The 26124-nt window shown below is 41.3% G+C and overlaps 3 protein-coding genes and 1 long non-coding RNA gene across 4 annotated transcripts; 1 reads left to right on the top strand and 3 right to left on the bottom strand.

Annotated features, from left to right (window-relative positions):
- Positions 1 to 345: 345 nt before the first annotated feature.
- On the bottom strand, positions 346 to 2154 carry LOC143878784 (uncharacterized). The gene is made up of 2 exons (XM_077381016.1): positions 1365 to 2154; positions 346 to 470 (listed from the first exon to the last, which is right to left on the bottom strand). The coding sequence occupies exons 1-2, from the start codon at positions 2152 to 2154 to the stop codon at positions 346 to 348; spliced, it is 915 nt and encodes a 304-aa protein (XP_077237131.1).
- A 4679-nt stretch (positions 2155 to 6833) lies between these two features.
- Positions 6834 to 14388, top strand: LOC143878446 (uncharacterized). Its single transcript, XM_077380736.1, has 3 exons — positions 6834 to 7022; positions 13099 to 13239; positions 14245 to 14388. The coding sequence occupies exons 1-3, from the start codon at positions 6834 to 6836 to the stop codon at positions 14386 to 14388; spliced, it is 474 nt and encodes a 157-aa protein (XP_077236851.1).
- Positions 14376 to 15090, bottom strand: LOC143878447 (uncharacterized). Its single transcript, XR_013250968.1, has 2 exons — positions 14940 to 15090; positions 14376 to 14749 (listed from the first exon to the last, which is right to left on the bottom strand). It is a non-coding gene; the product is annotated as an uncharacterized LOC143878447 (long non-coding RNA).
- Positions 15091 to 21617: 6527 nt separating this feature from the next.
- SBPASE (sedoheptulose-bisphosphatase) lies at positions 21618 to 24757 on the bottom strand. Its single transcript, XM_077382680.1, has 8 exons — positions 24523 to 24757; positions 24304 to 24426; positions 23274 to 23459; positions 23040 to 23121; positions 22703 to 22924; positions 22497 to 22597; positions 22313 to 22384; positions 21618 to 22117 (listed from the first exon to the last, which is right to left on the bottom strand). The coding sequence occupies exons 1-8, from the start codon at positions 24634 to 24636 to the stop codon at positions 21836 to 21838; spliced, it is 1182 nt and encodes a 393-aa protein (XP_077238795.1). The 5' UTR covers positions 24637 to 24757; the 3' UTR covers positions 21618 to 21835.
- Between the last annotated feature and the right edge of the window lie 1367 nt (positions 24758 to 26124).

Genomic DNA, 26124 nt, shown 5'->3' on the forward strand with positions numbered 1-26124 from the left:
TTTGGTGACAACTCCACTTTATTTCTCTTTGAAATTTCATTACAGAGATTCTTTACAGGCCTTCAAAGGTAAAAGAAAAGACTATTGATAGTATATTCAGAGATTTCCGGAATTCCAGGCGTGCGGCAGCAGCTGCTCGTCAAGTGTCTCTAGCCGGTAGCTTCCTGGACGGATGACCTCTTTGACTCGGTACGGCCCTTCCCAAGTCGGGGAGAGTTTGCCCACCCTTCTTGGCTGGGAGACGGCCGCTTTCCTCAAAACTAGGTCGCCTGTGCGGAACTCCCTCGGTCGGATCCTCGCGTCATGGTACCTAGACACCTTCTGCTTATATGCTGCGGCTCTGATCTAAGACTCCTCACGGACTTCCTCAAGCAAGTCGAGGTTGACACGGAGCCCGTCCCCATTGAGCTGTTCATTGAAGTCAACAATTCTTGGGGAGGGAATGCCGATGTCAACCGGAATCACAGCCTCTGTTCCGAAGGAGAGATTGAAAGGCGACTCACCTGTTGCAGTGCGTGGGGTAGTCCGATACGCCCAGAGCACATGGTACAGCTCGTCAGCCCAGCGTCCGGCCTTATCATCCAGTCTTTTCTTTATCCCCTGCAGCAGAGTCATGTTCGTCACTTCGGTCTGTCCATTCGTCTGAGGATGCGCCACGGAAGTGAACCTTTGCTCAATCTTCAGATCTAAACAAAACTTTCTGAAGTTCCTTGAGTCGAACTGCTTGCCATTGTCTGTTATGAGGACCCGGGGTATCCCGAATCTGCACACCACTGATTTCCAGAAAAAGTTCTGGACATTCTGCTCGGTGATCTTGGCCAGAGGTTCAGCTTCCACCCACTTAGTAAAGTAGTCGATGGCGACAACGATGAACTCGCGGCCTCCGGAGGCCGGCGAAAAAGGACCTAAGATGTCCATTCCCCAGACAGCAAAAGGGAGAGGGCTGATGATCGGAGCCATTGGCACGGCAGGCTGGTGAACGGCGGGGGAAAATTTCTGACACTTCTCACACTTCTTCACAAGGCTCAGAGCATCTCGTCTCAGTGTAGGCCAGTACAGGCCTCTTAGAAGGACTTTGATGGCGAGGGCCTTGCCCCCGAGATGCTCTCCACAAATCCCCTCATGGGTCTCTCGCAGGGCATACAGGGCATCAGTTGGCCGGAGACACTTCAAGTACGGGAGGGTGTAAGATCTCTTGTACAGAGTCTCGCCGTCAAGTGAAAACCTTGCTGCCCGCTGTACGACTTTACGGGCCTCTTTTTTCTCTCTGGGGAGCTCTCCGCTGCGCAGATATCTGATGATCTCATCCATCCAGCACGGCTCATCGTCGATCTGCATTACTACGACGGGCTGGCCATCAATACTGGAGGTTCTTAGGAACTCCATACGAATTTCTCTGAGAGCGGTGTAGCCCGATGCCGCTAGCTTTGAGATCACATCAGCCTTTGCATTTTCAGTCCGGGGGACTCTGATGACCTCAAAACTTCCGAACTTACTGGTCAGGCTACGGACCCTTTGCAGATATTTGATCATTCGCACTTCACGGGCCTCATATACTCCTTGGATCTGGCATACAACTAACTGTGAATCGCAGTACGCCTTCAGTCTCTGAGCGCGGGCCTGTATGGCGAGGTTCATTCCGGCAATGAGCGCTTCATACTCTGCCTCATTGTTTGACGCACGGAAACCAAACCTCAGGGCGTAATTCAGGACAAAGTCCTCTGGTCCTGTGAGAACTAGTCCGGCACCGCTACCACTTTTGTTTGAAGATCCGTCGACATATACCTCCCAGAGCGGCTCTTCAGAACACGGAGGCGGGATGGCCGGTGGAGCTGCGCTCTCAAGCCCGGGAAGAGGAACCGCTTCGGCTTCGATCTGCTGCTCGGGTATAACCGGTTCTGCTTCTGAAGGAAGCGCTGCTTCCGACCCGGGGTCTGAATCTGGCATTGTACATTCAGCTATGAAGTCTGCAAGAACCTGAGCTTTGATTGCTGGCCTGGGCAGATATTTGATGTCAAACTCGCTGAGCTCCACGGCCCACTTCACAAGTCGGCCTGAAGTGTCTGGACGGTGGAGGATCTGCCTGAGGGGCTGTCCCGTCAAGACCTTGATCGTATGCGCCTGGAAATACGGCCTTAACTTTCTGGCCGCCATAACGAGGGCGTATACGAGCTTCTCGACTCGCTGATATCTGGTCTCTGCATCATGGAGGACTTTACTGACATAGTAGATCGGCTTTTGCTGGTGGTGCTCCTCTCTGATCAATACTGCTGCAACTGCCAAAGGTCCTGCTGAGAGATACAAAATCAGCTCTTCTCCTGGCTCTGGCTTGGACAGCAACGGCGGAGAGGACAAGTACTACTTCAGCTCTTCAAATGCCGCTTGACACTCCGAAGTCCAGGGCGCGGTTTTTATACCTTTGACTGCGTTGAATAACGGAAGGCATCTTTCCGCGGACTTAGAGATGAACCGCCCCAGGGCAGCTACTAACCCGGTTAGGCGCTGTACTTCTCTGATAGTTCTGGGCGGAGTCAGCTCCACCACCGCCTTGATTTTCTCAGGATTTGCCTCTATCCCTCTCTGGCTTACCATGAAGCCTAGAAACTTGCCTGCTCCGACGCCGAACGTACACTTGGTCGGATTGAGCTTCATGTTGTGCTCCCTCAAGACTTGAAACGCTTCTTTGAGGTCGGCAACATGATTGCATGCAGCTCTGCTCTTGACCAGCATATCGTCCACATATACTTCCATATTGCGGCCGATCTGGACAAACGGTACATTCATATACAATAATCATATTGTAGCGGGTATAGTTTAGTGGTAAAAGTGTGATTCGTTCTATTAACAACTGAAATAGTTAAAGGTTCTTTCGGTTTTTTCCTATTCCGATCTGCTATTTGAACAGCCTGTTGATGAGCCGCTGGTAGGTGGCCCCTGCGTTCTTCAGTCCAAAAGGCATAACTCGATAGCAATAAGTCCCCTGATCGGTTACAAAGGATGTCTTCGGAATGTCGGACTCATGCATTCTGATCTGATTGTATCCTGAGAAGGCGTCCATGAAACTTAGCAGCCCGTGACCTGCAGTAGCGTCGATGAGCTGATCGATCTTTGGGAGCGGGTAGCTGTCCTTCGGGCAGGCCTTATTCAGATCCGTAAAATCTATGCAGGTCCTCCACTTCCCATTAGACTTCTTCACCATCACAACATTCACGAGCCAGTCTGGGTACTGGATCTCTCGGATGAAGTCGGCCTTCAGAAGCCTTTCCACCTCTTCTCTAATGGCCCTTCGCCTCTCCGGTGCAAAGTGCCTCCTCTTCTGTTTCACGGGCTTGCAGGTCTGATCAACCCCGAGCTCATGGGTGCTGATTGCAGGGTCGATGCTGGGCATGTCTGAAGGAGCCCAGGCAAAGACATCTGCATTGGCTCTGAGGAACTGAGCAAGATCCTGCTGCGCGGCCTCTGACAGGGCAGAGCCGATCTGGACAACCCTCTAGTCGTCATCGCTGTACAACGGGATAGATATAAGGTCCTCGGCCGGCTCGTTTACTATGATCTGGGCTTCGTCCCTTAGATCAAACAGCTCGATCGGCAGAGACTCGGACGCATTCTTCCCTTTCAGTGCCGCTGCATAGCACTGCCTCGACTGGGCTGATCCCCTCTGACTTCCCCTGCGCCCCCTGGTGTACTGAACTTCATCTTCTGATGATAGGCGGAGGGAACGGCTCGGAGGAGATTCTGGCCGGGGCGACCCAGGATAGCATTGTAGGCCGACTTGGCCCTTACCACCAAGAAGTTCACCATGGCGACGGACTGGCAGGGCGACTCCCCGATAAGAACTGGAAGCTTGATCTGCCCTTCAACTTTGACAACTTCTCCGGAGAACCCGAACAGATCAGAGTTGGCCGGCTTCAGACGGTCGGTTCCGATCAGCATCTGCTCGAAGGCGTGATAATAGAGGATGTCTGCGGAGCTCCCGTTGTCGACCAAGATCTTCTTCATTTCCCAGTTCGTCACCAGCATGGTGATGACCAGGGCATCATCATGCGGGAGGATCAGGCCGTCGATATCTGTATCTGAAAAGGATATCTCGTTCTCTAGCCTGGCCTTCTTGCTGCAGGTATGGACGGCGTTGACCTGCCGGGCATAAGTTCTGCGGGCTGATGAAGAGGTTCCTCCTGCGGTCGGCCCTCCTGAAATGGTACCAATAACACCATGAGGTTGATGTTGAGGTACCTGAGGAGGGGGGCTGGCCGGGGCCGGAGCTTGAATGCGGTCGCCCAGAGGTTGAGCGCCCCGGGGGCTTCTGCCTCTGGGCCTCGGCTTGTCCTTGCGCTCTCTTCTGTTGTCATCATTTTTCAAGTACCTTCCGAGGTACCCTCTGCTGATCAGCTGCTCGATCTCCTCCTTCAAATGAAGGCACGCGTTGGTGTCGTGGCCGTGGTCCTTGTGGAACCTGCAGTACTGGGACATGTTTCTTTTCGCCGACGAGGTCTGCCTCTCCGGCCACCGGGTGAAATCCTCTTCCCGAATGGCTGCCAGGATCTGTGCTCTGGACGCGGTCAACCGCGTGTAATGCTCTCTCGGGTGAGGGCTTCTCCCCTTTCGGGAAGGGCTTCTCTCCCTGCGGGGAGGGCTTCTCTCCTTGCGGGAAGGGCTTCTCTCCTTCTTCTGAGATTTATCATCCCTACGCTGTTTGGTAGGGTTCTTCTCCTCAGGCCTTCTCTTGCTGGCAGAGTCCAGGGCGGCGAGAGTTTCCTCCACCGAGATGTACTCCTCCGCCCCGGCCATCAGGTCTGCGAGGGACTGTGGATTGCGCCGGGCCACTGCTCGTCTGAAGTCAGTTGATCGGGCGCCGGCCAACAGGGCATTCGTGGCCGCGGAGGGATCCAGGTTGGGAACCTGAAGGGCCTCCCTATTAAAGCGACCAACGAATACTTTCAAGGCCTCATCGTCTCCATGCCTGAGGGCCATCAGCGAAGCCGTCGTCTTCCTGGGTCTTCTGCTGCTCATGAAGTGACGGGTCAGGTCGTCCCCAAAATCATCAAAATTGTCCACGGACCTAGGTTTGAGGCGCGAGTACCAGTCCCTCGCTGCTCCAGTCAACGTGGTGGGGAATGCTCGGCAAAGGAATCCATCCGACGCCCCGTGGAGGAGCATCGTGGTCCTGAAAGTCTCCAAGTGGTCCACGGGGTCGGTGGTCCCGTCATACTGCGAAATCTGCGGCATCTTCCAGCCCGCGGGGGCCTCCGCGCTGAGCACTCTGTCCGAAAATGGTTGAGCGCTTGTGAAGATCCGGGAGGTAGGCCGGCCCTGCTCTCTGGCGAGCTCTTCAATCCGGTGGTCGATCTGCTGGATCCTTCGTAACATCGGGTCGTCTCTTTCCTCAGCCCGGTGGCCGGGCCTCTCTCTTCTTGCTGGCGGGCTCATTGCAGAGCCGGACTGACTGGCCGGACTCTTTCGCCGGTGCCGCGATCCTTCCCCGTGCGTGGCGTCTCTCTTGCTGCCATGCCTTTGTACGGAGGGAGATCGTGACCGGTGATGTAGGCGAGGCTCGGGGCGCACATGCTTGTCCCGGGAGAGGTGATCTCGTCTTGTGGAGTGACGAGTCTGCTCCCGGGGCGGGGGCGCGTGCTCTCTGAGGGAGCTTCCCCTCCTCTGGGTGGGCTGAGAAGCCTCGGCTGGGTGCTGCTGGAGTGCGGGGGCCGGATTCCTGAACTGCGCAATCACAGCAGTCATTTCTTGGAAAAGGGCCCGCATCTCCCTCGGGGTTGTGGTAGGGTCTGAGCGGTCCGAGTGAGTCGGACTTTGCTCCCCTACCGCTCCGACCTCTATCTGCGAGGCCAGTCGCTCGCTTCTTCCTTCGCGGGGGGCTGTAGCCCGGGTCGCCCGGGAGGTTGGCACAAGCTTTCCGTTTTTTCCTACCATTGCTTGAGTGAGGTTCCGAACAGCTTTTCGTTCCGGGGTCCCACGGATGGCGCCAAATCTGTTAGGTCTAAAATTGGTAACAGGTTATGGTAGGGTTGGAAGGGCTGATCTGGCAAGCCACAGCTGAAGGGTTAATGGAGTCCTGCGCTGCACAAGCACAGACAAGGATACAAAGGGTCAGAAGACCAACCCGGAGTGGTGCTCCGGACAGGCGCTTCGACACTCAAGTCAGTATGAGCAGGAGTGCAGAGCAATGTCAGAGCAAAAGCTTAGGGTTTTGATCTCAGATCCCTCACCTTAGCACAAGTGAAGGCTATTTATAGTGGTTCTGAGCCACCTGTCCAGGACAGGTGGTGGCTCCTGTATGGACCAGGTCGCATACCTAGGAGGGGCAGGTGGAAGTCCCCGATTGGTCCAGGTGTCATACCTAGCAGGGACAGGTGTTGGCTTTGCAGTGATCCCTGTGAGGGCCACGTGTCAACAGCCGATTGGTTGCAGATTTTGGACCCCATCATGCCCCAAAAATCATTTCCATAGGTTGATCCTAGCCCTCTATAACATTTAGATCGGAGGGTTATGATAACCTATGGAAATAATTTTTTGGGCAAAACCTATTTGGTGAGGAGTGCAATTATCAAAATACAGTAGTGCTGATAACATTTCCCTTATAAAATACAAAAACATGAAGGGAGATAATATTTTCATCCCCTCTCCAAATACTCATTCGCCCCGTTATTACTTGAACAGTGGGCAACTTTAACGCTTTTTGACGTCAAATCACGTTACAGGGGGCGAATGCGTACTGTAGGGGGGTGGAAATATCATCGCCCATAAGAACGATAAATTCAGCTTGTTATAAAAAATTTAAGCGAAGATTCAGAAAATCCGGTGAGGAAGAAGACAGAGAGATGGAGAAGGCGAGGGAGTTTTTGGCATTAAAGAAAGAAGAAGAGGAGGGCATGTCGCAACTCAGTGTTATTCCTCACCGAGTCGGAACCCCGGGTTTCATCGATCGCTTCTTCCTCCGTGGCATCCGAGTCGACCGAGTCGAACCCTGTTTCTTAGCCTGCACCCTCAAAGTCTCCCCGTGTCTCACTGTATGACCCCTCTCTCTCTCTCTCTCTCTCTCTCTCTCTCTCTCTCTCTGTACGTAAGAGAAATTTCTGTGCGACATTTTTGCCGGATTGTTTCTTTTTCTTTTTTCGGTTTCTGAGATTTGTTTTTATTTATATGTTACGAACCCAAATAGGTTTATAGAAAAAAAATCCTAATCTAGATAACCCTTTATCTCTTAGACTCCTACAGAGCAAATCTAAAAATAAGAAATATCTCAAATAATTTATTTCAGCCAACTTGGGGCCCAAATAAGCAAGTAACATTCCTCCCCTCTTTAAATCAACCTTGTCCTACGTTTGAATTTTTGTACAAAATAATTTATTCCACCCGGGTCCCAAATCTTTTTGTCCATAAATTTGTTGAACAACATTGGCCTTTTCCTTGATTATGTTACAATCAGTTTTCCTTTTTCCTATTCTGCTAATTTAGATTGTTTTCTTTATTTAAGTTATTGTTTTCTTTATTTAAGTTATTGCAATATTTAGTGTTTCCTTATTTTGCTTCCCTTAATTTCTATATAATTTAGATGCCATATGGCTATGGCTTTTCAGCAAGGAATAATCACTATTAGTGCAATTAGCACATTGGCGGCCGAGTTTCCTCGAATTGACTCATTGGAGGCCTGAGTTTCCTCGAATTAACTTATTCTTTCCCTTTTCCCTATCATCTTCTTCCCTATTTTCTTTTCTGATCGAACGGTGTTCTATCAAGTTGGTATCAGAGCACTTTCCTAGTGGATGCCTCTGACGTGTCTTCAAAAGAACGAGCTCGGTATCAGAGATTTGAATGCTTATTCCATGGCTGCCGGGAACAAGAATGGTTCGTCATCAGAAGAACAAGTCTTGGAAGCGAAGTTGGATGCAAAGATCGATTTGAGATTCCAAGCTTTCGAAGAGAAATTAATGCAGATGTTTAGAGAATTTCTTTCTCAAAATCACAATCCTCCTCAAGTGAAGGAACCGTCACCTGGCGTGAAGTTAGGAGAGCCTCTAAGTGAAGAGTTCAGCACAAGCATCGCCGAGAAAGCTTACACAATAAAAAAGAAAAGACGAAACAGAAAAAAGAGAAAAAGAAATCAGATCGAAGAAAAAGCAAAAAAGCCACAAAAGAAAGGGGTTAATAATTATCAGCATTCTCGAGTCTAACAACCTCGACGCCAAAAAATTTGCCATACCTCTCAACCTTTCCAACACCATGGAAATGATCCTCACCTGAAACCTAGGAAGCACGGGTACTCTCCCGAGGCTCCCGTACCCGTATCCGACACGTATTGGGTGCGGGTACGTTCGGAAGTAAATGTCTTTACTATTTTATTGTTCATTTACTTAAGATTTACATGTAAATAACGGAATACCCCCCATTTGGATTTATTAAAAATAGTTTCAAGAACCAAATCTAAAAGGAAAAAAAGTCAACTCTCCTGTTCTAGTACAAAATCCGAAGAAAAATGATCGGGTCAAAATTTTAACTTTCTTAACTTCCAAAAGGTTGGTTATTTTTCAAATTTTAAAAATTTATAAAATCTATCATGTCCAAACATTATTAAATCCCAAAAGTCCAGTATAAAAAATCTCATAATTTGGTCTCTAAAAATTATTCATCTTGTCAGGCACTGGTCTACACGCTGGCGACAGACTTTTTTTCTAATGAATGATGTATTGATGCCTCATGTTATGAATTATGGAACTTAATCACTTATGAAATTAAGAGTAATATTAGAATTTTCCATTTTGGTGATGTTACTGTTATTTGATTGCTCTCCAATTATTATTTTTTAATTTTTATAAATATAATAAAATAATAAAATATATTATTATATTCGGCGTAACCGAACGTACCCGCACCCGTTTTTTTTTGGAAAATCACGTACCCGTGTCGTGTCGTACCCGTACCTGTACCCGTGCTCCATAGCCTGAAACAATCCATGAATCATTCTAAAAAAATACATCAAAGAAGCTTTGATGAATGACTTGATGGGATCGATTTGCAATTGGAGTAGCCTCAACTCTTGATGATGGTGACTAATTACAAGACAAAGAAAATGCAAGGAAGAGAGAGCAAGAAAAAAGAAAAGGAGAAGAGAGAAGAAATTTGGAAAGTCTTGCACAAGATAAATCTCCAACCTTGGGGACAAGATTGAAATTAAGAGTGGAGGAATGTTAGAATCAGTTTTCCTTTTTCCGATTCTGCTAATTTATATTGTTTTCTTTATTTAAGTTATTGCAATATTTAGGGTTTCCTTATTTTGCAAAAAAAAAAAATTCTATATAATGTAGATGCCGTATGGCTATTCAGCAAGGAATAATCACAATTAGTGCAATTAGTATATTGGTGGCCGAGTTTCCTTGAATTGACTCATTGGAGGCCTGAGTTTCCTCGAATTAACTCATTCTTTCCCTTTTCCCTATCATCTTCTTCCCTATTTTATTTTCTGATCGAACGATGTTCTATCAGATAGTATGCGAATTTTGTCCAAACCTGCTGCTCTTATATCCTTTTAGAAAAATTGCTTTGAGCCTCTGAAAATCTTCACGTATGGAATCCAAAATCTTGCGAGATGTAGATGTAGCAATGGCGCATGACCGATTGCTCTCATACCACTTGTTACGAACCCAAATCGGTTTGTAACGGATTTTATCTCCTTAGAGGGATGTAGCCATGGCGCAGGACGAACTGCTCTGATACCCAAATCGGTTTGTAACAAATTTGATCTCCTTAGAGGGAAGATCTGCATCTTTCCTCCTTTTTGCACGAAACACACTCTTAGAGGGAAGATCCGCATCTTTCCTCCTTTTTGCACAAAACACACTTTCTCAAACAAGCTTCAAAGACTGCATACATGTTATTTATAAAAAATCCCTAATCTAGATAACCCTTATCTCTTAGATGGCTACAAAAACTAAACAACTAGAGTGCAAATCTAAAAATAAAAAATATCTCAAATAATTTATTTCTGCCAAGTGGGTTCAGACCGCCAGATAAGCACGCAACATTATATTTGCAGATTTTTCTCTTTTGCTTTATGTTGAAAGATTGGGGTTCTTTCCGGTCTACGAGACGAGTAGTTTTCTTTATTTAGCTTATATTTTATGAGTTTTTATATGATGAAAGGCTAATCCATTATTTTTCAAAAGGTATGGTACTGCGCACACTATAGGATGATCCAAACCGTCCATTAGATGGGACCCCCAAAAATCATTTCCATAGGTTGATCCTAACCCTCCGATCTATAGAGGGATTGTACATTAGAGGGTTGATCCTAACCCTCTATAGATTGGATGGTTAGGATCAACGTATGGAAATGATTTTTGGGTGGACGGTTTGGATCATCTTATAGTATGGGCCTTACAGTACTTTTTGAAAAATAATGGACTATAAGGCCTTTCATCATATAAAAACTTGATATTTGGATGTTTGTATCCTTTGTTTTGATAGATGCACCCCTCTCTTCACTTTAAAGTTTAAATGCCTCTTTGGAAGCCATTGCCTGTATCATTTCTAAAGCTATTACAGAATTAATTAATTAACTGCAAATAATCATATTGAACTTCAAACACATGCATATAAGATTAAAGTATATGCAAATAATTTTAGAGGTATCAAAGAGGCCCTAAAACTTCTTTGATCGATCCCTAAGGTGTTTTTGTTTGTTGGGAACTCTAAATCCAAATAATTTTAAAATAAATGGGGTCTGTAATGTATGAAAATAAGGGGTGTGAATTTTACTTTTCTCTGTTGGATTTAGCATCTATAATGAGAGAAAAATAAATAAAAGAAGATGAAAAGGAAAACATAAGGACAGCAAAAGAGAAAGTTGTGTGTTCAAATTCAACAGTTCAACAGAAACAGAGGAAAATACAAGATCAGTTGTACATTTAATTTTGTTCTCCCCCCTTTCTTTCTCTCTTTATTCTTTTTTCTCTGCACCTAGTTTTTAGTTAGTGTAACTTATGTGGAACTCATTTTTTTTTTTTTTTTATGTAAATCAGTATGTCTGAATTTTATGAAAGACGCCTACGGAACATAATTTTTATTGATAACTAGAATTCAAGGCTTAAAAACTTGGTACTCAAATCGGGTTAGAATAACTTGGGACTCAGGTCTGAATAGTCACTAGATTTTTTCAAGTACTCAATCAAGTTTTCTCTCGTTTAACTATTGGAAACTTAATCAATCAAGTTTTCTCTGGTACTATTTAAGAAAAAAAGTTTCCCCTAGTTTAAATGAAAGAACGAGTTTTATCCTTAACTTGACTGAAGTCGAATTGTCTTGGAAATTTTTTCAAGCATGGTTTAAGAGAAAAATAAAATAAAAAGCCACTAGTCAACCTTCGCCGCTAGACGCAACACGAATCAATTCAGTGATATAGTGAAAGTACAGTTTATTTCAACATAGCCATAAACTCCATCATCCGTTTGGGAGTATGCCGAATGATTCATATTTGTTTTTACTTTCTGCATTTGTTTTTCTCATTACATTGAAGTACACTATCATTGTTGGATTCATATATTTTAGTTGTTGCTCTTTGGAGGGTGTCAAACTCATCCTAATGTTTGAGTTGTTTGTCAATTGTGTCAGCATTTGAATCAGTCATATGTATAACTGTAAGGTCATAAGTTGTGCTGTTGTATCTCAATTTTCTGCAATTTTTAAAGACACTGACCGTTCATTCTAATGAAGTTCGATGTCCCAGTTACATCTTTTATTTTGCTGGATAAGATGCATTTATAAAGAAGAGAAAAAAGGAGATTGATGAAACAACCACCCCAGTAGAAAGGATGAACTAGAAGGCGGTGGCAAAAGGGGGAGGACCTCAAGAAACCCAAATACAGATAAAGCAACAGAAGAACAAGCTCATTAACTAAAATAGTATTGGGGGGCCTCTTGAAGGACCATTAGAGACAAGTGCTCCGCAACCACCTGGGGCAATTATGAGAAATGAGCAAAGACCTTAATCTTATTTCTCTGAAATCCAGCTAATCAGCCACTCTATTACCTTATTGGAAGTTGTGACAGATGCACAAAATTACCGATTATCGATGTTGAATCCATATAGGGGTAGAAAAACTGACAACAATAGCTTTGGTCTACAAAGTGGCAAACTATAAAGATGTCCATATAATGTGATCATTTGATCAGTGGAAAGTGAAATGAGAAATGTTTTGAAGCATCCAGAGGAGCTAGTTGCTAAGGAGTTAAATTGTGCTTTCATATTAGTATTGGTCCTGTTGGATAGTCAAATAAGGAGTTAATGGTAAAAGAAATGAGGAAAGCCATCAGTACTCTCTCACCCATCCCTTGATTTCACTAGTAAAAAACCCCGTGCGATGCACGGGCTGACAAAGAACTGTACGGACCACATCATAGGTTGATCCAAACCGTCCATGTGATGGAACACAATAGAAATAGGTTGTGCCCGTAAAATCATTTCCATAGGCTGATCCTAACCCCCTCCAATCTATAGAGGTTTTCATAATATGTTTTTCCTCTTAAGGTGCCCGGAATTCGTCAATATTTTGAAAGGTATCCTGAATCCGTAGTATTATGTAGTATGTTCACAAAAATCCGTAGTATTATGTAACATATGTATCCTATTCGTAATTTTGCAAAGAAAAAACGTCACTATGTGGACTTTGTCCACTTTTTTTATTACAAAAGCATAAAGGAGGGGGGTAGGATTGAAATTATGTGGCTTTAATGGGTGCCTTTGTTAAAAAGCATAAAGGAGGGGGTAGGATTGAAATATGTGGGTTGAATGGGTGCCTTTGTTAAAAAAAGTCAAAAAAAAGTGATGTGTAATTCTATTAGAATTTTGGGAGAGATTCAAATAATTCTCTCCTTTTCTCTTGTGCTATTTAGTATATAGATAGATAGTGTGTGGATTATTAAAACACACACACACACACTGGTGCATGCTACATACCAATTTCTTAGTGCCACCATCCCCTTTGTTGAATTTATATTCTTTTCTTTACTAGAATGAAAATAATTAAATGAATCAAAATGATCCACTCTTAGCATTTTGCTCTCCCCTTGTGACTTTCAAAACTTTCGCAGGATGCTACAGGAAACTTGTCTTCTGGTGCCATTGCATACCTAGTTGATGTGATTGGTGGAGTTGCTATTGCTGCTGATAGACTTCCATACAAGATTACACTCAACATGGCAATTACATATCTATCAAATGCCAAGGCCAATGTAAGAGAGCCTACATATATAAAATTCTATCTGTGTTACATTTGCAGGAGCTTTGCCTGCAAATTGCATTGGATCATAAAATATGGAGGGGCCAGATGGAATCTAGCTTTGAAATCCAATCATAACTCATAAAATTGTTTAGGAAATTTTTTTTAAAAAAAGGAAAATGTGACATAGGTTAAATCAATCATATTCTAGTATCCGTTCAAATTTTAGTAAATTTATAAAACTCCATCGAAAATTTATGTAGTACTATCCTATATACAGCATATATAACAATCATACTTAGAATGAAATCCTTTTAATGCAGCCAAAACTGTAGTCTGCCACTACCATTGGTACAATCAATGGAACCATAGTTTTAAAACTCCTCCCCCCCTCCGCGTCATCGTGGACTGCCTCGAGTCGATTCCCTTTTCCTTTGGCAGTGTTCCGCGTTTTGCCTTACGGAGTCAATAAAAACTCCTTGACTTTCCGAGTTATGACCGTGTCAACCGAGTACTCAGTCACGTTAACCACGTTCTTGGCCAAGTCCGCACCGAGTCGACAAGGATTTTGCTTGGCCACATTTTGACTCGCATCGTAGTGTTTAAACACTGAATGGAACCCATATATCAGTTCGCAGGGGCTCCCATCAATCCCACCAACAGGAGCAGGTGAGTCCAGGTGACTACAGAGACACCTTTTCCTTTTACTAATTGAAGTTTCATTTCATCTTCCATCAACCCATTAAGATAAAATTAACATAAACTGTGAACAATCATGAAAATTTGCACCATTCTCTATATTAAGTGAATTGTGTATTCCATGTATGCCTTTTATATTAATTCTAATTCATTTTGACTTGTTTTCTATGAAATGCGACCCAGATCGTGAGATTTGAATTGCAAAATCATTGCATTTGCACGCTGCATATTGATGTATTTGAACAAACTTCCAGGCTTTCCTACCTAGTTTAGTTAATTCCTTATATTGCTATAATTTTTTGCTCTGTAATGGTGGCAGGATGAATTAGAGATTATCATCAGGAGTTTGGGCCATAAAGGAGCAATTTCAAGCACTAGTGTTCTAGTAAAAAACAAGACGACTGGAGAGCTTATCGCTACATCTCAGCAGTCATATTTTGGAAGGCTTCCTAGCAAAGTCTAATTGCATTGTCATTCTCTGATACATGTGTAACAAAATCTAATTCACTGAATAAGAATACACCAAAGTCCAAGAAAATTATGGTTCTTGTATTATTCTAAAGATCATGTATTTGGAAAACACTTTAAGAAATATTTCCCTGCCTTCATGATCGATATTCTCATTCTTGGATCCATAAGCATCGTGGGTTGTCGTCGAGATTAACAATCACCTTGTCTAGGATAGAATGTGTGCCATCACTATTGTAGCCTCTAGCTTTCTCAATCAACAGGACCAAGGGAGCCACCTCAAACAACAACCTTAGCTTAGCTTCAGTTGTTGGGGACATCACATTGGTGAAAATTCCCTTTTCTTTTAGTATGATCTGCACAGAAAAGTCAATTTAACATTAGTATGTTTATCGTACAATCGTAGTTTCCAATTCTTCGTAGCTTGATGACCATTTATCACTTTGACACACAGAATTCAGACTCAAAGCCTCTTTGACTAGTCAAAACAGAGAGCCCTTAAATTCTAAAGCTAGGTAATATGAATATGGAGACAAATCAGAATACCTGGTTGACATTCGGCACGATTCCTCCAGTGTATCTCAATGTGTACTTCTCTTTTACCTAGTAATTGATCAGCTGTTGAGAGACAAATTTACAAGTTTAAAAACAAGATCAGTATTCCTCCTTTATGGAACTTACTATGTCTTAGAAATGTATCAATAAAAAAAATATGTGTGATATCATTACCTTATCATAGGCAACAGGATGAACCTTCATAGAAGAAGGAACTCATGGGTCCCTGGGCTGTCTTTCAGAGTGATAACATAAGTAATATGAGGACCATGCAGCAGCAACTTGATCTCTTCCTGTTACACCTGTCAGTTTATCCCTGTGCAAAACGCCAAATATGGTACCGATAGTGAAATTTCTATGGATAATGCTAGAATTTGCATGAAAAATTGAAACTGTAGAGGAAAATGGTAAGTTTTTTTGTAGCGTTCTGTGCTTCTAGGATCCAAGATATGTTGGATCTTGCCATACACACCCGCAGATTGCAAGATGAATCTTTATCTAAATGGTTCTCAGTTTCTGATATTTGTTGTTCTTTTTATTTGCAGAATTTTCTCGTTTGCTTTATGTGGAAAGATTTGGGTTCTTTCCATTCTATGGGATGAGTAGTTTTCTTTTGCCAGTTGATATTTGCACCCTTTATTTTGATAGATGCACCCCTCTCTTCATTTACAGTTTAATTACCGTGGAAGCCATTATTGACTGTATCATTTCTAAAGCTGTTATAACCTAACTTCAAAACCATTTGCGTATGAGATTATATGCAAATAATTTTTAGTGGTATTAAAGAGGCCCTAAAACTTCTCTTATTGATCGTTGAGGTGTTTAATGTTTGTTGGGAACTCTAAATCCAAATAATTTTAAAATTGAGGGTGTATCTATCAAAATAACGGGTGAGAATGTCACCCTCCTCTATTGGCTTTAGCATCTTTATTGAGGAAAAAATCCATAATTCTCTGTTTGGTTCCCTTTGTTTGAGAAAAATAGCAGGGAATGTAATTCTACTAATTCGCTGAAGGGTGTTTGGTAGGGAATTTAGCGAAATTCGGGAGTTTGACCGCCGGGGATGTTGGGCGCTTGTCGGTGACGTGGAACCCTCAAAATTCGCTGGATGAATTTCTCCGAATCGAAGAAAAAATGGGAGAAATTCTCAAGTAAATTCTTTTTTCCTGTAATTGTCATAAGTTTTTAATTTTCATTGTAGTTTTTTTGGTGTCATATGTTAGTACATCCTGCTGTTATTTTTTTTCGTAATTTTCCTACTTTGCTTCCATTTTTCCGTAATTTTTCATTTAAAACTTACTACTTCCCACAAATCGTAATACAAATCGTAATGATTACTTTTTTTGCTAGCCACCTTTGCACCATGCCAATCTTTGCACAAAGGATGGGCCACAAGCTGAAAAGTGGCTTCGGCGAAGGTGGCTAGCAAATTCCTATACAAAAAAAAAAGAGAAATGTTATCAGCACTACTGTTTTTTGATGAGGACACTCTCACTTTATTAAAAGTACGGTATGGCCCACACCATAGGATGATCCAAACCACTGTTTTTTTATGAGGGCACTCTCACTTTATTAAAAGTACGGTATGGCCCACACCATAGGATGATCCAAACCGTCCATTAGATGGGCCATAGCCTAAATAGGTTATGCCCCAAAAATCATTTTCATAGGCTGATCCTAACCCTCCAATCTGAATGTTAGAGGGTTGATCCTAACCACTGTTTTTTTATGAGGGCACTCTCACTTTATTAAAAGTACGGTATGGCCCACACCATAGGATGATCCAAACCGTCCATTAGATGGGCCATAGCCTAAATAGGTTATGCCCCAAAAATCATTTTCATAGGCTGATCCTAACCCTCCAATCTGAATGTTAGAGGGTTGATCCTAACCCTCTATAGATCGGAGGGTTAGAATCAACCTATGGAAATAATTTTGGGGCATACCCTATTTAGGCTATGGCCCATCTAATGGACGGTTTGGATCATCCTATGGTACGGGCCATACCGTACTTTTAATAAAGTGAGAAGTGCCCTCATCAAAGAACAGTATTGCTGATAACATTTCCCCAAAAAAATCTTAAAAAATACGGCAAAAAACCTCCTTCAAATCTCCTAACGCAACCAAACAACGTCTTGGAGATTTGCTCTCAACCTCCCCGTTGACTGATTTCCTTTTGATTTGCTTTTAATCTCCCTTTGACTTCTTCTTCTCCAAATCCTCCCAACATCTACCAGCATCCAAGCAGAGCATAAAAGAAGATGAAGAAGAAAATGAAAGGACAACAAAATAGAAAGTTTGTGTGTTTAACCATTCAAAAAAAAGGAAAGAAAGTTGTGTGTTTAGATTCAACAATGTAACAGAAACAGAGGAAAATAGGAAAATACTAGATCGATTATGGTTTTCATATTGAAATATTACTGTGTTTAACCATTCAAAAAAAAAAAGGAAAGAAAGTTGTGTGTTTAGATTCAACAATTTAACAGAAACAGAGGAAAATATGAAAATATGAGATCGATTATGGTTTTCATATTGAAATATTACTTTTGCATTTGCTCCCCCCACCCCTCCTTCTTTGTGGTTTTCATATTGTAATATTACTTGTCCATTTAATTTCCCCCCCATTCTTTCTGTCTCTTAATTCTTTTTTTCAAAGTTCCTAGTCTTTAATTAGTATAACTTATGTTGAACTCATTTCTTTTATTCATGTAAAATTAGAAATCACTTTGTCCACCTATAGAACCGAATTTCTATTACCATCCAAAAATAAAGAACCTAATTTTCAACTGATAACTAGAATTCAAGGTTTAAAAACTTGATACTCAAATCGGGTTAGAATAGTCAATCAAGTTTGCTCTTGTTTGCATCCTTGACTTGGAAAAAATTTCAGGTATGGTTAAGAGAAAAAATAAAATAAAAAAGCCACTAGTCAACCTTCTCCACTAGATGCAACTCGAATCAATTCAGGTTTATAGTGAAAGTACAGTTTTATTTCAACGTAGCCATAAACTGTGACATCCATTTGGTAGTAAACCGAATTTCACCCTCCTCGATTGACATTAACATGTATAATGAGGGGAAAAATCCATAAAAGAAGATGACGAAGAAAACAAATGGACAACAAAAACAAGAAGTTTTTTTTTTTTTTTTTTTTTTTTTTTTTGAATGGCAACAAAATAGGAAGTTGTGTTCAGATTCAACAATTCAACAGAAACCGGGGAAAATACAAGATCGATTTTGCTTTTCATATGGTAATATTACTTGTGCATTTAATTTTGCTCTCCCCCTTTCTTTCTTTCTTTATTATTTTTTCGAAGTTCACCATTCAAAAAAAAATTATTTTTTCGAAGTTCCTAGTTTTTAATTTTATTCTTATGTTGAACTCAGTTTCTTTTATTTATGTAAATCAGCATGTCTGAATTTTTTGAAAGATGCCTACAGAACCTAATTTTTGTTGATAACTAGAATTCAAGGTTTAAAAACTTGATACTCAAATCAGGTTATAATAAACTTGGGACTCAAGTCTGAATAGTCACTAGAATTTTCATGTAGTCAATCGAGTTTGCTCTAGTTTCAAGTATTGGAAACTTGTTTTTTGAGCCTGTTAAGTACTCAGCCAAGTTTTCTCTAGTTTAGAAGAAAGAAAGAGTTGTATCCTTAACTTGACTCAAGTCGATTTGACTTGGAAAAAAATTGCAAGTATGGTTTAAGAGAAAATAAAATAAAAGGCAACTAGTTAGCCTTCTTTACTAGATGCAACTCGAATCAATTCAGGGATATAGTGAAAGTACACTTTATTTCAACATAGCCATAAGCTCCATCATCCGTTTGGGAGTATACCAACGATTTCATATTCGTTTTTACTTTGTACATTTGATTTTCTCATTATACTGAAATACACCATCTTTGTTTTTTTTTTCATATATTTTAGCTGTTGCTCTTAGGAGAGTGTCGAACTCTTCCCATACTTTGTGTTGTTTGTCAATTGTGACAGCATTTGAATCAGTCCTTTGTATTAGTGTGAGGTCATAATATGTGCTGTTGTATCTCAATTTTTCTTCATTTTTTAAAGAAAATTGAACTTTCAATCTGATGAAGTTCGATGTTCCGGTTACATCTGTTTTTCTAGACAAGATGCATTTATAAAGAAAAGAAAAAACGAGATTGATGAAAGTCACTCCACTAGACAGGATGACCTAGAAGAGAATGGCAAAAAGGAGAGGACCTCTAGAAACCCAAATACAGATAAAGCTACAGAAGAAAAATCCCGTTAACTAAAACAGAATTGAGGGCCTCTCGAAGCATCATTAGAGACAAGTGCTCTACAGCTAACTGGGAAATTATGGGAGATGAGTAAAGATCTTAATCTTATTCCTCTGAAATCCAGCTGATCAGCCACCCTATTACCTTGTGGGAAGTTGCAAGATATGCACAAAGTTACCAATAATTGATGTTGAGTTCGTAAAGGAGTAGAAAAATTGACAATAAGAGATGGTCTACAAAGTGGCACTGTAAAGATATCAATGGTATGTGATCATTTGAAGAAATATCAGTGGAAGGTGAAATGAGAAGCATTTTGAAGCATCCAGAGGAGCTAATTGTTAAGGAGTCAAATACTGCTTTCATGTAAGTTTTGGACAAGAAGCTAGTGGTAAAAAAAATGTGGAAAGTCCATAAGGACTCTCACGCCTTGGTTTCACTTAACAGTGTGTGTATACAATTACATACATATATATAGGGTGGAGAGAGAGAGAGAGAGAGAGAGAGAGAGAGAGAGAGAGAGAGAGAGAGAGAGAGTAACATCCAATTTTTTTGCTCCCCCATCCCCTTTGTTTAATTTATATTTTTTTCTTTATTGGATGGAAAATAATTAAATGAATCAAAATGATCCACTGTCAACGTTTTGTTCTTCTCTATTTACTTTAAAAGCTTTTGCAGGATGCCATAGGAAATCTTGTCTTCAGATGCCATTGCAAATCTAGTTGATGTGATTGGTAGAGTTGCAATCGCTGCTGATGGACTTCCAATGAAGGCTGAACTCAACATGGCAATTATGTATCTATCAAATGCCAAGGCCAATGGAAGAAAGCCTATGTATTACATGTATAGAAGCTATGCCCTGCAAATTGCGTTGGGTCATAAAATCATGGAGAGGCCAGATGGAATTGAGCATTGAAATCTGATCATAACCAATAAAATTGTTTAGGAATTTATTGAAATAAACAATCGAAAAGTAATATAAGTTAAATTAATCATATTCTAACATTTCAGATCAAATTTAGTAAATTTATAAAATTCCATGAAGTATTTTTGTAGTACTGACCTATATACAGATGTATAACAATCATACACTGTAAGGAAATCCTTTTAATGCAGCCAAAACTGTTTTCTGCCGCTCCCATTGGTACAATAGATGGAACTTATACTTCAGTTCGCATGGGTTCCCATCAATCCCACCAACAGGAGCAGGCAGACATGAGTCCATCTGACTACAGACCCTTTTCCTTTTACTTCTGTGGACGCCGAGCGTCATACTTGGTGTGAGATGAAGAGTAGATGCGTCATGGTCACTGCACATGCTGTACTGGGGGAAAAGCTTTTCTGTCTGGAGTGGAAGAATGAGCATAAGCTTGTTATATTCAATCCCATAGACCACTCTGGAAGATGGTCCCGGTGCCATTGATGGGGACCTCGAGGATAGGGTTTCGGTTTGGAATACTCAATGGGAAGCTGCTGCTTTTCTCCATGGAGGAAGAGCCTGGATACCTGACATTGCTGTATGATCCAGAAGCGGCGTCGGGCTTAGAATGGCAAACTTCAGTGTTGAAGCCATCAGGGTTGCGCTTGTTCTATGTGACTATCCAAGCATGATGACTCTTCTGCTTATTTGTTTCTGATAATCCAAGCATGAAATCATCTCAGTTTGATTCTCTTTTGAATAGTAAATTAAAACTGGCAACAGATACTATTTGAGAATTATTCGTTACCTGATTTTGAATTAATTTTAATTCCATTCTCCAAGTCGAATTGGAACCCTATTTATTACATGGCTGCATGATCTTTGTGCTGAGTAGTTTCTATGTATCCTTGTGCTGTATTCTATTGTGGTTGTTAATGCAACTTATGATTTTTATTGGAAAATAATATCTGCACTCCCTTGTTTTGATGATGGTACTCACTTCACTGTATATTGGGCAGAAGTATTTGTGGGGTTCAGTGGTTTGTGATCCAAATCACTAAATATCTCATGCATCATACTATCCGAAAGCTCTGATTTGTCATGATTTTCATACCATTTTTTTGAATTTCTGGGCCGCTCATTTTACAGGTGGTTTATCTATGGTGGTGGTTTTAAATTAAAAATGATTGCATCTGCACTGCGTATCGATGTCTATGAACAGACTTCCAGGCTTTCCTACCTAGTAATGTTCACCCCCTGTCGTGCTATAATTTTTGGAATGTAATGGTGGCAGGACAAAGTGGAGATTATCACAATGACTTTGGAGCACAAAGGAGCCTTTTCAGGAACAGTGTTCTAGTCAGAACCGAGAAGACTGGAGAGCTTATCGCTACATATCAGCAGGTGTGTTTCGCCACGCTCGCTAGCAAATTTTAATTGCATTTTCATTCTCTGATGTATGCGTAACAAAATTGAAGTTACTAACCAAAGGCCAAGAAAATTATGGTTCCTGTATTATACTAAAGATCACGTATTTGGAAAACACTTAAAGAAATATCTGTCAACCTTCTCGATCGATCTTCATACAGATGTAATCTAATTGATCAGATCCCCACGATTACTTAAATGGATTGTGCAGTATCTTACAATCTTACATAAAATATCTTGATGTGGCTCAGAAAAGTCATCGGAAACAAAGCAATGTAGCTTATGCAGCTGCTCCAACAGGTTCACCAGCTTTGAGCCTGGATGACCCATATAGAGTTTCTTCAAAGCGGATAATCTCATTCTTCGATCCATAAGCAACTTGGGTTCTATCATCGAGATTAACAACCACCTTATCTAGGATAGACTGTGTGCCATCACTACTGTAGCCTCCGGCTTTCTCGATCAATAGCCCCAAGGGAGCCACCTCAAACAACAATCTTAGCTTAGCCTTAGTTGTTGGGGATATCACATTTGTGAAAATTCCCTTTTCTTTTACTATGATCTGCACAGAAGAGTCAATTTAACATTATTTTAGTTCCAATTCTTCATAGCTTGATGACCATGGCATGATCATGTCTCATAGCATTATCACTTTGACACACAAATTCAGACTGAAAGCCTCTTTGGCTAGACAAAAAACAGAGAGCCCTTGAGTTTTAAAGCTATGTAATTTGAATTTGGAGAGAAATTGGAAGACCTGGTTGACGTCTGGCACCATTCCTCCGGTGTATCTCAATGTGTACTTCTCTTTTACATAGTAATTGATAAGCTGTTGAGAGACAAATTTACAAGTTTAATCGTAAGAACAGTATTCCAACTTTATGGAACTTACCGATGTCTCAGAAATGTATCAATAAAGAAAATATGTGTGACATTAATACCTTATGATAGGCAGGATTATCAAATGTGGCCCTTAAATTTCCTGGGGAAAACAGTTTCCCTTCACCAATTTCATAGGTATCTTTAACATGCTGCCATTTTCCTATTTCATGCACCAAAACCAATAAAGTTTATATCAATGTAAAAGAAAAAAAATCCAAGAGTCTTAATTAAAATATATGGTCATATTAAAAGTAAAGGGATGAACCTTCATCCAGAAGAAGGAATTCATGTGTCCCTGGGGCATCTTTTAGAGCAATAACGTAAGTAGTACGAGGACCATAGATCCCCATAGCAGCAGCAACCTGATCTCTTCCTGTTATGCCTGTCAGTTTATCCCCGGGCCAAACACCAAATATGGTACCAACAGTGAAATTTGTATCAACAATGCTAGACCCGTCGAGCGGATCAAATGCAACACTAAATCCACCTGTTGTTTAATAAACAAGAATGGGTGTTATTGTTTTATTTTTTTAAAAGTAGTTTTTATTACAAAATGAGAAAACATGGGTTGAATGATAGCAATTTTTTTCTGATTTACATACCTTCTACTGGGCCACCCATGTCTTGGAGCTCAGGCACTTCCTCAGAACAAGCGTATTTGCAAACATGCGAGTAAGTCAAGGCCTGTGCATAAAAGATAAGAGAATTTGAGCTTAAGCTAAATTATGAACTACCACAATGAGCTCGAGAGCATAACGCTATTCACAAACGAGTTAACAAAGAAAACAGGGATTATCTTACAGAGAGAACTAGGACTGTAATTTAGGTTTCCTAACCTCAAAAAGCAGCTTGTCTGCGACCATGTCTACTGCAAGTTGTTCATCGCCAAATGAATTGACACAAGCTGTTCCTCCACATGAGGCAGTCTTCACTTTGAAGGAGATGGTCCTTAATGCTTCTCCCATAGACATGAGAAGCCTTATCAGGTTCTTGTCTGGGGTCGCCTTTGTCAAAAACTCCTCCTGCAAGTTACAAATTCGTTAAAGTTTTGATCTATGTTTTAGAATTGAATCAGAACATAAAATGCTTGTTCAAATCAAATCATTAATTATAAGATCCTGAATCTTTTATCCCCCGCTGTGAACTTCAAAAATTCCTGATTTAAGTGTTGAACTGAATTCTAGAACTTAAAGACCATATAATAAGATCCTTGATTTAAGTGTTGAACTGAATTCTAGAACTTAAGAACCATATAATAAGATCCTAGCAACACTATTTTAAAATCAAATACAGAGTCTAGTCTTAACTGTGTGTAACGCTCCGACGTGACCATGTAGATATTGTCCGGTTCTAGGCCGCATCCCTCCCCGGTTTTAAAACGCGTCTACACAGGGAATGGGGGTCTACAACTTATAGCCCAAGAACTTTTGCTCCTCCGCTTCTAGGCCGCAGCCCTCCCCAATTTTAAAACGCGTCTACACAGGGAATGGGGGTCTACAACTTATAGCCCAGGAACTTTCGTTCTCCGTTTCCGATGTGGGACTATTACACTGTGTAACGACCAATTACTCCAAAACCTGAAGTTGTTAGAGTTGATGTTTTTTGATCATTTATACTTTAACATCCCCCTAAGTGTGGCACCTCTTTTTTGGGTTTGGCATACACGTGGATTTTTAATATCAATGAGTTGTAGGGTTTTGAACCCAGTCCTTGCTGTGAGGTATTAGCTCTGATACCAAGTGAAACAACCAATTACTCCCAAAGCTTAAGCTGTTAGAGTTGGTTACATCTAATCATTTATACTTAAACATAACTTCTCAAGCATACCCCTTGCAGATTATACATAAATCCAACAGTTAAACTTACTAGACTGTCTCCAATCTCGCATTTGGTGACTAGTGATGAAGAACCCTTCTTCTCCAAAACCTTGCAATTCGATTTTGACACCGTCCTCAACGATTCGCCAAAGAGCGAACTCGATTTCAGACCCTGCAAGGCCAATGTATAAGTTATTTCTCTTTTATTTTTAATACTAAAACATTATCTAACTATCTATATGTATAAGAAATATTTAAATTTTGATACCTTTGATGTAAGGAATGCAGAGATGGAAGGAGCAGAGGCCATGGAAGTGGAGCGCTGAGAAGAAACGTTGGGCATAAACGCCCCACGTGAGTAGCACGTGATGCCAGTCTCCATGCTTGCACAAATTTCAGAGTTTCTGTGTGAGAGAAAAAGATGTAGAAACTTATCTTCTTCCTTGGAAGAAGCTTTTTTGGGTGCAGTAGAAGAGTACGTTTGAGGGTGGTTAACAGGAAAGAGAGTAGGATAGCAGATAACCAAATCATTGTGCTTTCGACACGTGGCATCTGGGTTAGATAGCGCCATGGGGTGAGGTTTATGCTCAACGTTCGAATTTGTGGCTCTTGCTTGTTGAGTTGATGATGAGGGAGAGGTGGGGCCCACCATGACGTCTTTGACCACAACCGAATATGCTTTCTCATATACGTATGGTGAGAACTGCTTGGCTATGACTACATTAGGCTGTAGGCATAATATATCCCGCCCCTTTTGATCACTAGGAACACCCCCTGAGAGTGCATCGATGGCTAAAGAGGGGATGCTGTATTTTGTCCGAAGAATTCAATGCCCCTGTGATGCAGAACGTGCGGCGTGGATCAAATCTTTTATTTTTTATTTTCGTTATTTTATTTTTAGTATTTTTTTTGGGGCGTCAAAACTTATCTATTTAGCTTGATTTTAGTATTTTTAGAAAGATTTTTCTATTACCTATCTAATGAGTTGGGATTACGCGGTTTGGACTTGATTTGGCTAAGTTATATGCAGTTTTAGGATATGGTAAGTGTCTATTACGGGAATACTATTTTAGGATTTTCTTAGTCATATTTCTTGCTTTTATTTTTGTTGCTTTAGATAGAAGATAAGGAATAATTGTTAGGCAAATCTTTAAGGTTGCTATTCTTAGGTTTTGGCTCTTTATATAATGTAATGTCAGGAGGAAAGAAATATAGGTTTGAATAAAGTTTATTTTTGGGATATAGAGAGCATTGGCTCATTTCACGTGTTATATTGGAGTTTTTTTCCAAACCGTGGTATGGGTTTTCAAACCCCCACGAGATTATTTTAGTCGCTTCTTGTGTTGATCTTCATCTTGGTGTTGCCGCTCCATGCTGCATCACCCTGATTGCCACAAACACTGACAGGGTGTGTTCCTAGTGATCAAAAGGGGCGGATATATTCAGTTTAGCTAGGCGTGTTAATGGGCCCGGAGGGTCCAATGGATCCAAACATTAAATGAACAGGATTTGGGCACAACAGTTGGATCCGAATCATGTTCATTGGATCCATATCTTAAGATATCCGAAGTTATTTCGGATAGTAGCCCCGAGGTAGCTACAAAATTCGGATGGAGTGGCACAGATCCGATTGGAGGATGTCAATGTATGAAAATACCCTTCATGTTTTCATTTGTCTATGCCTATTCGTGAGGGGTATTTTTGTAATATGTAAAAACCCTACTCAAAATAACAAAAAAAATTTCAGTTTCTTACTTTTTTGTTTCAATGACTTCTTCTCCCTCTCAAGTTTGTTCCATATTCCCTCCCCTAACCCTAAGCCCCAGGTGTGACAACAAAAGTAGAACTGACTATGCTGGACGGTCCGATT

Source organism: Tasmannia lanceolata, unplaced genomic scaffold (assembly GCF_043159265.1).
Source record: "Tasmannia lanceolata isolate RefF3 unplaced genomic scaffold, GAP_Taslan_0.1 ptg000006l, whole genome shotgun sequence".
NCBI classification, from domain to species: Eukaryota; Viridiplantae; Streptophyta; class Magnoliopsida; order Canellales; family Winteraceae; genus Tasmannia; species Tasmannia lanceolata.